This window comes from Neoarius graeffei, chromosome 1 (genome assembly GCF_027579695.1).
Source record: "Neoarius graeffei isolate fNeoGra1 chromosome 1, fNeoGra1.pri, whole genome shotgun sequence".
Taxonomy (NCBI): Eukaryota; Metazoa; Chordata; class Actinopteri; order Siluriformes; family Ariidae; genus Neoarius; species Neoarius graeffei.
In genome coordinates, this window is record NC_083569.1 from 106,721,955 (window position 1) to 106,737,426 (window position 15,472).

Consider the following 15,472-nt stretch of genomic DNA (forward strand, 5'->3'; position numbering starts at 1 on the left):
CTCTGCGCGCACCTCCCAAAAATTGTGACCACCGCAGAAGCCTCGCAGACAAGAGGGCTCCGATTGGTCCACTCTACATCCGCTGTACACGCACTTCCGCTTCCCTACTTTCCCGGTTTGGTTTGTCTTCACGACCGCCATTTTTAAAAACACGAGCGAAGATGGAGCAGCACGAAGAGCGGTTGATCCAGGAAGTGAGGAAGTACGTACATCTATACGACTCCAGTTCTAGTCATTATAAGTAACCGGAGGATAAACACTCCACTAACCACACCCACCTAGCAATTTCGCGACTTCGCGCCCCCTTGTGTTGTGACGGTGAATAACATCGCGCACGCCTATTACTCCCCGCTCAATGATAAATTACAACCGTCTGCGAAAAGCTATCTGCGAAAGCCTTGTCGCAAGAGCATGCAGAGGCCCTCAGCCTACTGCTCACGTAACATGAGCGACTCAGTTTGGTTGTCGGTTAGGCGAAATTTCACCTGATACTTTCACAGATAATCCCAACATATTTTTGGGGGGTGGACAAGTTCCATGTCATAACTTCGTGGGATTTTTTAAATTTTTTTTAAAATCAGGTCGATGGGATTTTCAATAGTATCGACCCGCCGATCTGTCCGTTTTCCTCCGACCCTCTCTTCTCAACGAGGCGTTGGTTTACTTTCCACCCACAGAACTGTCACTCACTCGCTCGATGTTTTTTGTTTCTCGCACCGTTCTGCGCAAAACACCGTTGTGTCCGAAAACCCCAGGAACATGAACTGAAGCTCTTGATTTGGAGCAGCTGATTGGTAGCCTGGGCCCGCCCATCCTAAGCGTGACGCAACACGAGGGCCTGTTCCGAGCTTAGTCTGGCCAGGCAAGCTATCTCCAGCTCTTCCAAGCTCCCGAAAAATCGGGAGCCAATCAACTTTGAGCATCTCCAACGGCCCTGGGTAGAGGCGTGTTCAAGGCAGTGACGTAGTAGAACTGCGACCGGAAGCCATAGATTGTTTACAGAATCTATGCCGGAAGCGCTTCATTCACTAGAAACATTACGAACATGGAGCAAGTTCTCATTGAAAACGGAGCAAAGAGCAGCCCTGGAGGTATTTATTGAAAGGAAGGACGTTTTCGCCTTGCTCCCGACCGGCTTCGGTAAGAGTTTAATCTACCAGTTAGCCCCGTCGCGTCACATACGTCAGAGGAAAGAGTGATGTGATTGGTTTAAGCTTCGTCACAGCCTTTTCTGGCTTCGACCAGTGGCAAACTGAGGCATTTCAGGGAGGCGGGTCAACCACGGGCTCTGGGAAACGGTTGGGCTTAATATCTTGGCCAGACCAATAGCTCGTATAGCTTTGTCGCGTTAGCCAGACTAGCTGATTGGAGAACCGTTGCATCAAACAGCGGACGGACGGACGCTCCTAATAAAGTGACCAGCGAGTGTATGTTAGCGTTTTGTCTCCGTAAAGCTCTTTAAATTCAGAGTGTGCATGAAATAGGAGAGAAATAAACTGGTCTTGGGTGAACAGACAGAACGATTAGGGGGAAAAAAAAAAGTACAACCCATGACCCACTATGTTGCTATTTTGACTAAACAAACCGAATCCATCACTGCCGCGCCCCCCCCTCTCTCTCTCTCTCTCTCACACAATCCGTATTCACACCATCGCTGCTGTCCCCAGCTGAGTGAATGAAAGCACTTCCTGTTGCTCTCTCTCACTCTCTCATGCAGTGGCTCTCGCCGAGACAGTAGCACATCGCTTGCCAAAAACGAGGCCGTGCTGCATCCGAATGAGCCGACAGAGAGAGAGAGAGAGAGAGAGAGAGACTGTTTAACGAGCCCCCTTCTTACCCCCACCAGCACCCGTTTAGGGCCCCTCCGTCCATTCCAGCCTCGGCGCATTCAGTGTCACAATAAATGGAGCGAGAGCCGGAACACGACCGTGATCCAAGCACCATAAGTCGGCCACTGCAGCTTTGTGGCCGTGTCATGAGTGTCCGTGGGAGCAGAACACGCTGCCATGTTTTGTTGCCCACAATGAGAAACCAACGAGAGGGTGGGGTGTGAAGAGGAAGTTAGCCTGTGTGTGTGTGTGTGTGTGTGTGAGAGAGGTTTGAAATAAACAAACAAGTTCACAATGAATGCCACTGGTGAAATACACACACACACACACGTGTGTGGCCTCCAGAGCCTCGTCGTGCGTGCACGGACATGGTTAAATATTTACGCCTGCACGAGCAGCTGCACAGATCTGGTGCTCGAGGGCGACTCGCAGCTCAGGAATTTAATCGGCGGCCATTTTTCGATCTGCCTCGTGACGTCGTCATAACGTGACTTCATTTTTTTTTTTTTTCCTCACGAACCCGAGCCCACAAACCGAAGAACAACAATTCTCGGATGGTTCTTGATCGTCATCGGTGACAGAAAATCAAAACAAAACCGATTCTAAAAACAACCCAGATCGCGAGGACGCCGTTTTGTAGTGCCGTCCGAAACCTTCGTGAGGATTATTTACACGCGAAGAATCCCGCAATGCATCACGAAAAGCAGCGTACAACGATGGTCGCTAACCCAAGCGATATATCCCATCATGCGTTGCTGCCGTGCTGTCGGAAACGCGCTCGGGATGAGACGGATTTATCACAAAAGCACACGCGCGTGTTTATTATTTTGAAAAACCCGCCAGCCGCCTGATCTGGCACGGTTTAATCGCGCGACAGTAATGACGTAAAGACCGACGAGTGTCCGAAAGCGGGGTTTTTTTTTTCGTTTCACCAATGAGCTCACTATATAAGCTAGTCCTCTATACAGGGAGTAGTGAACGAGTGAGCGATTTCTCACTTCTTTCTTTCAGAACTGCCCGTGACGACATAAAGGGACGCGAGTATGAGCAATTCGTCCGAGCAAAACGTTCGGCGACTGCGACGTCACGACTGGAAACAGTCGCTCGTCCTTCGACCTGCGCTTGTTACATCGTCGCAAAGGGACTTCTTGAGACGGCACGGCTCACGGGAGCTTATCGCGAGCCGGCCACTTTAACGGGAACGTGTTCTTTGTGTTACGTGCGGAGATGCTTTTCTGCTCAGCACGGTTGTAAAGAGTGATTCTACGAGTTACTAGATCCTTCCTTCCTAGCAAAAAGAAGTCTCAAACCACGAATCTATCCATTTTCGTCTGACCCGCTCTTATCAACAAGGCGTTTGTTTCCACCCACAGAACTGTCACTCACTCACTCCATGTTTTTTGTTTTTCGCGCCATTCTGTGTAGAGACTGTGGGTGAAAACAAGGACACGCTTTCTTGCCACAGTGAAAGAAAGAAAGAAAGAACACAAGCCGTGACTCCGCGTGCTCACCTCAGCCCTCATCCAAAACTTCTGACTTGGTCATGTGACCAAGCACGGATGTGAAAAGACAAACTGCGATCTCGGTTTAACGAGAAACGCGCGGGAACGGCGTCACCGACGCCTTCGACGGCCGAGAACGAGTTTTACGTGAGCGTTTGCAGACGTGACTCGTCCGCGTAAACGTGTTGCGCCATCGTTGATGGTTTGCAACCGTGCTCGGATGCTTTTGATCGTCGCGTAATAACGACTCTGAAAAGTCGGACTGTTAAACGCGAGTCGAACGAGCAGACGCGGCTTGGATCGCGGAAATCGGCTGGAAACGTAAAAACGCACATTTCTAACTCTACGAATTGACGAAAAGGCCGGACAACTGAAGGCAATTTTTTTTTTTTAATCGAAACTCTCATTTTATTAAATAACGGAAGGCATTTTTGATCGCCATTTTGTCGCTGCTATAGCGAGCTAGGAGTGTTTGAAATATGCTATCAGTCCGTATGTCAAAGCGACGGCCGTAAACGAGATTCGCCGAGACCTGTGCGAGACATCGTAGGACGGAAGTAAAACGTACAGCGGAAATCGAAGCGACCGACGTTGTCAAAAGACGCGCGCGACTTCTTTCGAATGCTGACGTAATCAAGCCGGAAGTTTTCCCTGTGTCCGAACTCGCTATATAGCGTGGACGCCATTTTGTAGTGCCGTCCGAAACCTTACTGAGGCTTATGTAGGAAATGCGCCCAGTATGATACGGATTTATCACAAAAACGCATGCGTGTATTTATTATTTCGAAAAGCCTGGCACGTTTTAATTGTGCGCCAGGAACGACGTAAATACCAGCGCGACGGACTCGTCCTTATCCTGTCGTCTTTCCGACTCTTCTCGACTTGGAAGTCGTATGGAATAATCTCCATCGCTGATGAAGCTGACGAATCTCGAAATTAATCTAAACTGGAACGATATGGCGATCTGGCCACTGTCTAAACGGTTTTCAAAATGGCGGCGCTGATGCTTCTCGTTTCGAGTCTCGCACAAGCCTCGTGAAGATCATGCGGATCAGCGACACCCGCCGTGGACCAAACGAACTACATTCAACATGGCGAAGAACCGAAAAGTGTATCATCATATGCCGATACGAGTCACGATATAAGGTTAAGAAAACCGAAAACGTACTTGAACAACACGTTAAGAACTAAAGCAAGTTTAAAAATCACTTCGGTTCTCCTTTAACGTGCGCTAGCAGCTCTGGCACAAATTGTTACGCTCACTCAGGATCCTTCTTCTTTATTATTACCACAATAATCATTCTAACTTTTTTTAGGACGCCGTTTCTGCGTCAGTTTTCAACACGTCAGTCACCAAATCGCACTGCTATGACTTTTGGTGCTGGTCTGGATCACTGATCCGGAATGACACGTGAAAAACAGGATATTTTTTCAATCGCTTCTAACAACTTTTCTTCAGCGTCATCCTCCATCTCACCGGGCTGCGACAGCTTGTGAACGTCGTTCGCGAGAGAGTTTCAAAAGTGTCTTGAAACATTCGCGGGGCTTCTCGATTTCCTCGCACGGGTCGCTCCTTCGTCGCTGAAATTTTGAACATGTTCAAAAAAACTTGTGCGACAAAACTTCTCGCAAAATAGCCGCTTATGCGTCGCCAACCCTTCTCAAGTCAGTTTCCGTGAGGCTTCCTGTACTTCCCTGCCTGCTGAGGGAAAGCCGGGCTGCGACAGCCTGCGACTAGTTGGAGACGCAACAATTGCGAATATCAATTCAGTGTGATTCCAAGTGAAAATTGTCGCCAATTCGCATACTTTATCGCAACTGTTGTTTGTCCAACTAGGCTAGTCGCAGCCCAGTGCGATACTACCCTTACCGTTTCGGATCTCTAGGGTACGCTGACCAGACGTCCTGGTTTGTCACGGCTAGCGTAAATTCTCGTTAGTTATTCTTATTATTAAAAAACATCGTATACCTGAGACAGAGACGTATCCGCAAGCGCCGGTGACCGACCAGCGGTTTTCTCCGCCGGCTATTCGATCCCAGAAAAAAAACAACTTGGTTTTCAACGTTCAAGCGATTTATATCGTCTCCGCTGCAAATCCAATTATTCCACTATGAAATCGTCTTCGATTCGGTTCTAGCGTGACCGGAAGCGACGCATATGTAGTCGTGTTACAGAGCCAGGCAGCGTACTACAGAGGGTTAGTGAGAAAGCCAAGCACATGCGCACACATCCAGAGGAAAATTTCATAAATATTTAAGTATTTTACAGGGAAACGGTGAGTAATTTATTAGCCAAGAGTGCGCCCGAAGGAAGGCAGGTCCATTTCAAAATTTTCTAGCGGGGCAGGCGGGCACGTTCGCGCCACAAATTCCAGAGCCGCCTACTGCTTTTCTTTATCCAGCTACTTCAGGTTATCTGGAGAACCCTGCGAATAAATAACTCGCATCCAGTGACCCCAAGTTACATCCTGACTGGTTCGTGCAAGTTCAGGAAACTAGCCTGGGTAAACGTACGCTCTACAGCGCGCTGCACTTTCAGGCTCATTTCTTCACACTCGCCGCGTTCAGTCGTCACGAGTAAACCTTTGCTCAAACCAGGGCTTTGAACCAGAATTTTTTTCCTATTGGTTCGTTCCGAACAGAAACGGAATTTTAACGTTTCCGGTTTTGGGTTCCACCATTAAATAGACGTTCCCGAACCGGTTAGAACAAAAAAATTTCGTTCCCGGAACGGTTAATCACGTTCCCTGTCAGCTGTTTAACAAATGGCTATAAAATGATGTCTCTGTCTCATCCAGCTTAAGCCAAATGTAGGCTAATTCTATTACAACCTTCATTAAATAAGACAAGAAATAATTCAAAACAATTATTATTTCAAATGTTGGCGATTTGGATTCTCAGTATGTCTTCCCATCTACACAAACAGAAAAAGTGCCAAAAATGAAAGAGAATTCGTTTAGTGTGTTACCAAAGGCTAGTCAGGCCCTATGCATTGATAGGCTAACGGAGGTTAACGTCATTTAATGTTCGCGAGCCTCTCATTAACGTGGACAATAGGGCTGTAGCGATACACCCAACTCACGATTCGATTCGTATCGCGATTTTTGACCCACGATTCGATACGCCCACGATTTTTTTTAAATGTTTTTTTAAAGTAGTAAATTTGACTTAACATGTACTTACTTACATTAACTATTTAATAACAAATAATTCAGACCACTGCAGAGAATGAGTAATATGTATGCAAAAATGAACAAATGTATATCCAAAGATTGTTTTATTTCTCAAAATAATACTGTTGAGCCGGAAGCTCTGGTTTTATCGGTTCTGAAAAAGTCATTTTTCCAAATCGTGTAAATCCGTTAAGATTTTTTTTGGGGGGGAGTGGCTCTCTCACTGTCTCACTCTCATAGGGCCAATGATTTTCTGTGATCGCGGAAAACAGATGGAAATTACGGAATTTTTATGGTGAAACGTTGCTCGCGTGTCAAAATGTAACTGCCGCAGAAGGCTTCCGCCCAAGCAGACATGCCTTCAGTGTTGCCAGATATTGCTAACGTTTTCCACCCCAAAATATGTTCAAAACCAGCCAAAAAGCACCTAAACCCGCCCAATCTGGCAACGCTGCATGCCTTTCCGGTCAAGTGATTGTGATTGGCTTGTGGCACACCTAGCCAGCCAATGAGCTGCTTGTTTACAGATTCGCTCCCCGCGTCGCAACCAGAATGGCGACCGCTTAAAAGAAATGAATGCTCTGCCAGTGGCGAGTGTGGACGTTGCGTGACTCGCAGAAGATTGTCGCAGGTCGGCGAAAAAACGACTTACTAATAGATATAAAAAAATAAAAGTAATTTAATAAGTTTAAAATGTAATTTAAATAAAAAGTAAAAGTATTCATAAATTGAAGTTTGGAAGCGCCTCTGTTTTTGGGCTGAGGAGAAGTTTGAAAGGGTGTACCGCGATTCTGCCTTCTTGTATCGTGATACGGATCGTGGCTCTGCGTATCGCGATTTCGATTTCGATACGCATATCGTTACAGCCCTAGTGGACAAATATATTGATATCGTGTTTGAAATTGACGTTTTCGAATAACGATAGACTGCAATATTTACCTCTTATTTAAGATGTGGAGACATGATAGTAGTCCACCCTCCCGCTCTCTCCATTCAGTCAGCGGACGTCACACAGGAAGTGAACCCCAGCAGGTCATAGAAACTTGCGCAGGAGAAGAATGACTTTATTTGTAGGCTACGGAAACTTTGAAGAACGAAATAAAAACCGGTATTAACCGGTTACCATTATTTTTAATAAGCATTTCTGTTCCGGAACATAAAAAATAATAAAGTTTCTGGTTTCGTTTCTGTTCCATGTGAAATAGAAAAAGTTCCCGGTTTTCGTTCCTTGAACCGGTTCAAAGCCCTGATCAAACGCAAGACGATTTCTCGAGATGACTCAGCGCCCCGGCTCTGTAAACATGACCTCTGATCTTTAAACGCCACGACTAGTTTCATCACATAAAGCAAAGACCTTCTCAGACGTTTGGGGGCTTTTTTTTTTTATTTTTTCCCCCACGAACGTCATCCGAGTCTTCAAGCATTCGCCTCTTTATGTATTCACACCAGTCCGATAATAATCTGGGACTGTTTTATAAAATAAAACCGTTGATCTTTTTACTCCGGAGATTTACTCGGGTTTTGAGTTCTCGAGGATTTAGGATACCGACGTACAGCTGAGACGGCGACGGTAAAAATCCAACGCAAGACTGGAAAGAAACAAAAAACCCAGCACTGATATCACCATCATCGCACGGCATCGATAACACCGTGATAAATTGTCACATTATTATTATTATTTTTTATAATTACAAACTGACCGCAAGTTGATAATGTGAAAAAATTAAGTTTATTATCGCAAAAAACTGCATTTATTTCTCCTGTCATGTTAAAATTACTTATTTTTCTAATATAATAATTAAGAAATGCTTCACCTTATGCCTTTACGACAGTATTAATAATCAAATCTATAACGTTTTTGCATGACCTTTGTGAGCAAACCTATAAACTGCGTATAGTAGAAAGAAATTCCTTCCACAATTGCGATGATCTTTGTGTCACATCGGTCCACCCTTACAGTACGATAAAAATTCTGGACTGCGATTTTTATTTCTTTTCTGGTCTGGTAATTTCTCAAAAGCTGTCAACAACAACAACAACAACGTGTGACACTTTCCAGCTGGGACTAATCCACCTCTGTAAATCTTCCACACAGAGATGGAAAGACTTCGCGTTCCTCTTTTCATTCCTAATCGACAAATCATGGAGCTCCGAGATCAGGGGTGTCGGACTCGAACGTAGGACCCACGGGCCACATCTGGCCCGATAAAATGAAAGCTTTAATCTGGCTCACGAATCAATTCCAGATCCTCCGTGCTCTAAATTAAAACCGTCTTGCGGAGCGTAATTGAATTGAAACAGTCAAGTGTGTGTGGGGAGGCGGTGGGACACACACACACACACACACGAGATGAGATGAGATGTTATTCCACCAGGGCTCGTAAACTCGAGGCCATAAAACTCGGCTAGTGACAAAAAGCGCTAACGACAAGTTACTTCTTCATTAGCGAGCTCTTTAATATGGCACGTCGCTCAAAACGAAGTGCATTTCACCTTAGATTTTGTATCGCTGGAAACATGGGGGATGAAAACTTACGACACCCCTGGACACTTAGGTGTGAGACGTTTAGGACACACGGGAGTGGACGTCTCGTCTATGGGATCTCAGCTGGGGTGAAAAGTGAAAGCTAAAGCATCTCTATCTCTCTCTCGGGGACACACACACACTCGTTAGCCATACTAATCGTTAAATTGACCATTGCCCCTCCCCCGTCACCTGGTCCATCGGTGCAACATGGAGACAAAGTTATTTGAGAGATCAAATCTTTCACGCTGAGGTCATTAACGGTTCCTTTGCAACGATGGACCTCAGAGACCGGGGGGGCAAATACTTTAGACAAAGTAAAACATACACTTCCATGAGTAAGAAAATGATACAAAACGAAGGTGACCTGGTCACTGATCCAACGTTCACACCGGCAGGCGGCAATCTGCTAGTGGGCGTGGCCTATCAAGCAACGAGAACCGGAAGTAGCTATATACAGCTCAAGCTAACACAAATTAAATAATACAGTAAAGTGCGCCGTTTGATTTACGTTACGCGCTACAACAGAAAATTCGTAGATAGCAAGCTAGCTACGTACCCTCACCAGAGGCGTCAACGATCTCTACTTCCGTCCGTAGTTGTATACGACACCGCGAGTCGAAGCTTTTACTACCGTAGGATCGTCCGAGGAACCCCTTGAGCTACTTGCTTGGGTTTGTCGCTTCTGAGGCCGTTAACGAATTTGCGTAGAATTGATAGAATTCGGCGCTCTGTGGCTAAACTTTGTCGCCTGCTAGCGTGAACGTAGGATCTGTGAATTAGGAAATGTGAACAAGGCAAAGCAGGACGTTACCTGCGTAGAAGCGTAGTAGGGACCCTAACTCCGTGTTCATGCCTTCCTCCTGGACGCGCCACGGATCCTTAAAGCCGAGCTTGAACAGGAAGTCGTTCTGGAGCTGCAGAGGTCGTTCGTCCGGGCCGAGCCGTCGCGCCGCCTCGCCATGCAGCTGCACGTACAGCGCCGGAGATGCGTCGTGCTCGGATGCAGACCCGACCAGGGACCGGGATGCCGGGGACGCTGGAGGGTCAGGATCGTCACCCAGCTTTGATACGGAATCCGAGGCCAGGCTCATTTGCTCGGGTTGGTCCTTAACGTCGTTAGGGAAGTTATCCAGTTCTGGTTCAGCGGTGCTGCTCGGAGGTCCTTCGAGTTCGAGTTCGTCCGAGGAGCTGCCGTACGTATCGAGACCCTCGGTGGCGCTGTCAAACGCCGGACTCAGCGCAGACGCGTCCGTCCCTAACACCATGTCGTCGCTCAGGGAGTCCCGGTGCTCGCCGAGTTTCGAGCTGAGCTCGTCATCCGAGACGGAGTTCCGACCACAGCCGCCTGCGCACTCGTCATCGTCGTCGTCGTCATCATCATCGTTTGGCGTCCGCGAGTCGTTATCCAGTACATCGGAGTCTGAACGTGGCGTAAAAAGCCCTGGATCAGGAACCGTCTGGAGCAGTAAGAGTCTCAACCTGTCGCTCGGTTCTGACCCGATATCGCCAACGACGTCCTGTCGGCTGTGACAGTTCCCGTTAACGTCGGTGGTCGGGTGAAGCCTGGTTCCGATGCGCACCACGGAGGCGGTTTTCCCGCCCAGCTGGCTCAGCCGGATGGCGATCTCGGACGCCGTGGTCTCCAGGGTGCACAGGACAGGCCTGGGCGGACTAGAAGGCGCGAGCTTGTCGTGGACGTGAACGGAACCACGGTGCAGATCGGCTCGGATCCACTGACGGTCGGTTGGTTGGAGCTGCGCGTTCTGGCGTCGCTTCAGCAGGGTCTTGCGGTCCAGCGTGGAGGACGAAGGCGGTACCGAGACCGGGGTGATTTTCCCGGTAGCGGCCGTGGCGGAGAAGTTCCGCTTCAGGCGCCGCCTTTTTAGGAGCAACGAGTTGGAGGTTCCTGCGAACCCCCGGACACTTTTCGAGGTTTTTGCAGCAGCTTTGCTGCTCATGGTGAACCCCGGGCACCGGTTCCCGTTCAGGAGGTCTGTCCGTGGCGGAGTCTGTCTGCTGCTGATGATGATGCTACCACCACCACCATCATCATCAACCCCGACTCTGGTCCTCAGCGCCACAGCGGTGGGACTCAACAACTTGTTATCTAAACCAGATTTCCACGAGTCCAGCCTCGTGCTTTCCATCTTCCGTGATAAAGCGGTGATCGGCCCGAGTCGTGCCCCGTCTTAAGCCTGTTTACTCCGACTAGAGACGGACACAGCAGCAGCAGCAGCCCGCCATCTGAACGGCGCGCGCACTCACTCCGCCGCCGGACATCGAGTCGGTCCCCGTCGGTGAAACGTCTCTCGCGCGCCTGTCAAACAGCGCAAGACGGCGGAGACGCCACGACGCGTCTCATTTATGCAGAAATGTCTCCCAGCTGCGCAGCTACGGATAATCTGTATATATATACACGTACATGCGTACGCGCAACATGAAAGTCGCCCGACCTCTTTACGCAAATCGTCAGCTACATATTCATGAGGCATGAGGCGACGCCGACAAAATGGCGTCCATCGCCTACGCGTGTTGCGCTTGACTATGGGAAATGTAGTTCTCTGGGAACTGAGTTCAGCGCTGAGTTCACGCATACGGACTACATTTCCCATCAGGCCTTGCGAGCAGCCAATGGCGGCTGTTGTTTTGGAAAGTCGCAACCGTCCTGTTCATCAGAATTCCACCGGACTTTTGTTTTATTTAAACATATTTCACTTTTTTTTTTAAAGAGTACTTGTGTATCAAATGATACCGAAAACCTTAAAACTAGTCATAAGTTGCTATATTTTGTTTTTGGGTGTTTTTTTTTTTACACACGATGTTGCCTAGGTTACCAGCTCTCAGTCGATACGAACTTTCATACAAGTTTTAGATATTATTATGATTATTATTTTAATTATTTTTATTTCGATTAAAGCCTCAATACTGACGGGAGTAAAAAAAAATCGCCATTTTAAAAACCTCCGTCACTTTAATTTTAACCCTACCCGCTTTGCTCAACACAAGTCCCGCCTCTTCCTGATTTCGGATTGGTTAATATGGTCTCGCTTCCTCGTCCTCCTGCGTCTTACGTCATACGGACAATTTTCCTCCAATCAATGACGTTATCGGAATACAGGTGGGAGGAAAAAAAAAGCAAACCGCGAACAAACTGTGAACTTCCGCCATCTAGTGCTGTCTTTTAGTCAATGAATAAACAAATCAAAATAATTTGATGAAGATAAAAAAGAGTGTTCATGATGTTAATGGAGGTTTTAAACGGAGAAATGTTCAGGGATTGCCTGCTCTCTTGACTGAGTCAGAATATTTGACTCGGTTCATCAGAGTCGATTCTTTCGGATCCCAAACGACTCCTTGCATTTCCCCTTGAGTTTAAGACATTTTGAATTCTCGGTAGAGTTGATTGAAATCACACTCTGTCTTCTAAACAACAAAATAACATGATATTTTATAAAATGTAAGGCAAAGTCATCAACTGTTCAATAAATCGTGTAAAAAATTAATGAATACATCAATGAAAAACCAACTCAGACAAGAGTTCATTAAAGGAGTCGATTCAAAGAGTCGACTCACCTGTACATGGGGGAAAAAACAAAAAATATAAAAAGCGCTTTCTTTGCTGAAGAGTCGATTCAAAGATCCGACTCAAAATTGGAGGTGAAAAAAAGTAATATGAAGAAAAATTCACTGCTGAAGATCCGGCACAAGGGTCGACTCAAAGAACCGACTCACAGCTGAACATGAGGCAATGCAAAATACAAAAGGAAAAAAAAAACGTGAAAACAAGAGTGAGTTCTTTAAGTCGGCTCTTTGAGTCGGCTCTTCAGCAATAGATGTGTTGGGGATTTTATGTGAGGAAAATACAAAATAATTTAAAAAGCTTTTATTGATGACGAGTCGATTCAAAGAGCCGACTCACACCTGAACAAAAACCGTCAGTGAGTTCTTTAAGTCGGCTCTTTGAGTCGACTCTTCCGCAAAAGATGTGTTGGGGGTTTTATGTGAGGAAAATGCAAAATAGTAAAAACAAAAAATGCTTTTATTGATGACGATTCGATTCAAAGAGTCGACTCAAAGACCGAATTACACCTGAACAAAAAAAAGTCAGTGAGTTCTTTAGTGGGGTTTTTAATGAAGTGGGTTTTTTTAATGTGAGGGGGAAAAAAGCTTTTGTTGCTGAAGATTCGATTCAAAGAGTCGATACAAAGAGTCGACTCACACCTGAACAAAAAAAAAAGTAAGAGTGAGTTCTTTAAGTCGGCTCTTTGAGTCGACTCTTCAGCAATAGATGTGTTGGGGGGTTTATGTGAGGAAAATGCAAAATAGTAAAAAAAAAAAACCCAAAGAAAAAACCCACTTTTATTGATGACGATTCGATTCAAAAAGAGTCGACTCACACCTGAAAAAAAAGTTAGAGTGAGTTCTTTAAGTCGGCTCTTTGAGTCGACTCTTCAGCAGTAATTGAAGTGGGGTTTTTAATGTGAGGGGGAAAAAAGCTTTTATTGCTGAAGATTCGATTCAAAAAGTCGACTCAAAGAGCCGACTCACACCTGAACGTGGGAAAATGCGCAATTAAAAAAAAAAGCACATTCAGAGTGAGGTCTTTAAGTCGGCTCTTTGAGTCGACTCTTCAGCAAAAGATGTGTTGGGGGTTTTATGTGAGGAAAATGCAAAATAGTAAAAACAAAAAACGCTTTTATTCATGATTCGATTAAAGGAGTCGACTCAAAGAGCCGACTCACACCTGAACAACAACAAAAAAAAAAGTCAATGAGTTCTTTAAATCGGCTCTTTGAGTCGACTCTTCAGCAAAAGATGTGTTGGGGGTTTTATGTGAGGAAAATGCAAGATAATTAAAAACACTTTTCTTGATGACAATTCGATTCAAATAGTCGGCTCAAAGAGTCGACTCACACCTGAACAAATAAAAAGTCAGAGTGGAGTTCTTTAAGTCGGCTCTTTGAGTCGACTCTTCAGCAAAAGATGTGTTGGGGATTTTTTGTGAGGAAAATGCAAAATAGTAAAAAAAAATGCTTTTATTGATGACGATTCGATTCAAAAAGAGTCGACTCACACCTGAACAAAAAAAGTGAGTGAGTTCTTTAAGTCGGCTCTTTGAGTCGACTCTTCAGCAGTAATTGAAGTGGGGTTTTTAATGTGAGGGGGGAAAAAGCTTTTGTTGCTGATGATTCGATTCAAAGAGTCGATACAAAGAGTCGACTCACACCTGAACAAAAAAAAAGTAAGAGTGAGTTCTTTAAGTCGGCTCTTTGAGTCGACTCTTCAGCAATAGATGTGTTGGGGGTTTTATGTGAGGAAAATGCAAAATAGTAAAAAAAAAACAAAGAAAAAACCCACTTTTATTGATGACGATTCGATTCAAAAAGAGTCGACTCACACCTGAAAAAAAAGGAAGAGCGAGTTCTTTAAGTCGGCTCTTTGAGTCGACTCTTCAGCAGTAATTGAAGTGGGGTTTTTAATGTGAGGGGGAAAAAAGCTTTTATTGCTGAAGATTCGATTCAAAGAGCCGACTCACACCTGAACGTGTGAAAATGCACAATTTAAAAAAAAAAGCACATTGAGAGTGAGTTCTTCAGCAAAAGATGTGTTGGGGGTTTTATGTGAGGAAAATGCAAGATAATTAAAAACACTTTTCTTGATGTCAATTCGATTCAAATAGTCGGCTCAAAGAGTCGACTCACACCTGAACAAATAAAAAGTCAGAGTGGAGTTCCTTAAGTCGGCACTTTGAGTCGACTCTTCAGCAAAAGATGTGTTGGGGGTTTTATGTGAGGAAAATGCAAAATAGTAAAAACAAAAACTGCTTTTATTGATGACGATTCGATTCAAAGAGTCGACTCAAAGACCGAATTACACCTGAACAAAAAAAAGTCAGTGAGTTCTTTAGTGGGGGTTTTAATGAAGTGGGTTTTTTTCATGTGAGGGGGAAAAAAGCTTTTGTTGCTGAAGATTCGATTCAAAGAGTCGATACAAAGAGTCGACTCACACCTGAACAAAAAAAAAGTAAGAGTGAGTTCTTTAAGTCGGCTCTTTGAGTCGACTCTTCAGCAGTAATTGAAGTGGGGTTTTTAATGTGAGGGGGAAAAAAGCTTTTGTTGCTGAAGATTCGATTCAAAGAGTCGATACAAAGAGTCGACTCACACCTGAACAAAAAAAAGTAAGAGTGAGTTCTTTAAGTCGGCTCTTTGAGTCGACTCTTCAGCAATAGATGTGTTGGGGGTTTTATGTGAGGAAAATGCAAAATAGTAAAAAAAAAAAAAAAGGAAAAAACCCACTTTTATTGATGACGATTCGATTCAAAAAGAGTCGACTCACACCTGAAAAAAAAGGAAGAGTGAGTTCTTTAAGTCGGCTCTTTGAGTCGACTCTTCAGCAGTCATTGAAGTGGGGTTTTTAATGTGAGGGGGGAAAAGCTTTTAT

General features: G+C 45.5%; 1 protein-coding gene across 1 annotated transcript in view; it reads right to left on the reverse strand.

Annotated features, from left to right (window-relative positions):
* Nucleotides 1-11,539, reverse strand: part of phlpp1 (PH domain and leucine rich repeat protein phosphatase 1) — a 165,289-nt gene extending 153,750 nt beyond the window's left edge. Inside the window, exon 1 of the mRNA XM_060914028.1 lies at nucleotides 9,843-11,539. Within this exon, the coding sequence (XP_060770011.1) occupies nucleotides 9,843-11,178 (1,336 nt within the window). The 5' untranslated portion in view covers nucleotides 11,179-11,539. The remainder of the gene's footprint in view (nucleotides 1-9,842) is intronic.
* Nucleotides 11,540-15,472: the final 3,933 nt, after the last annotated feature.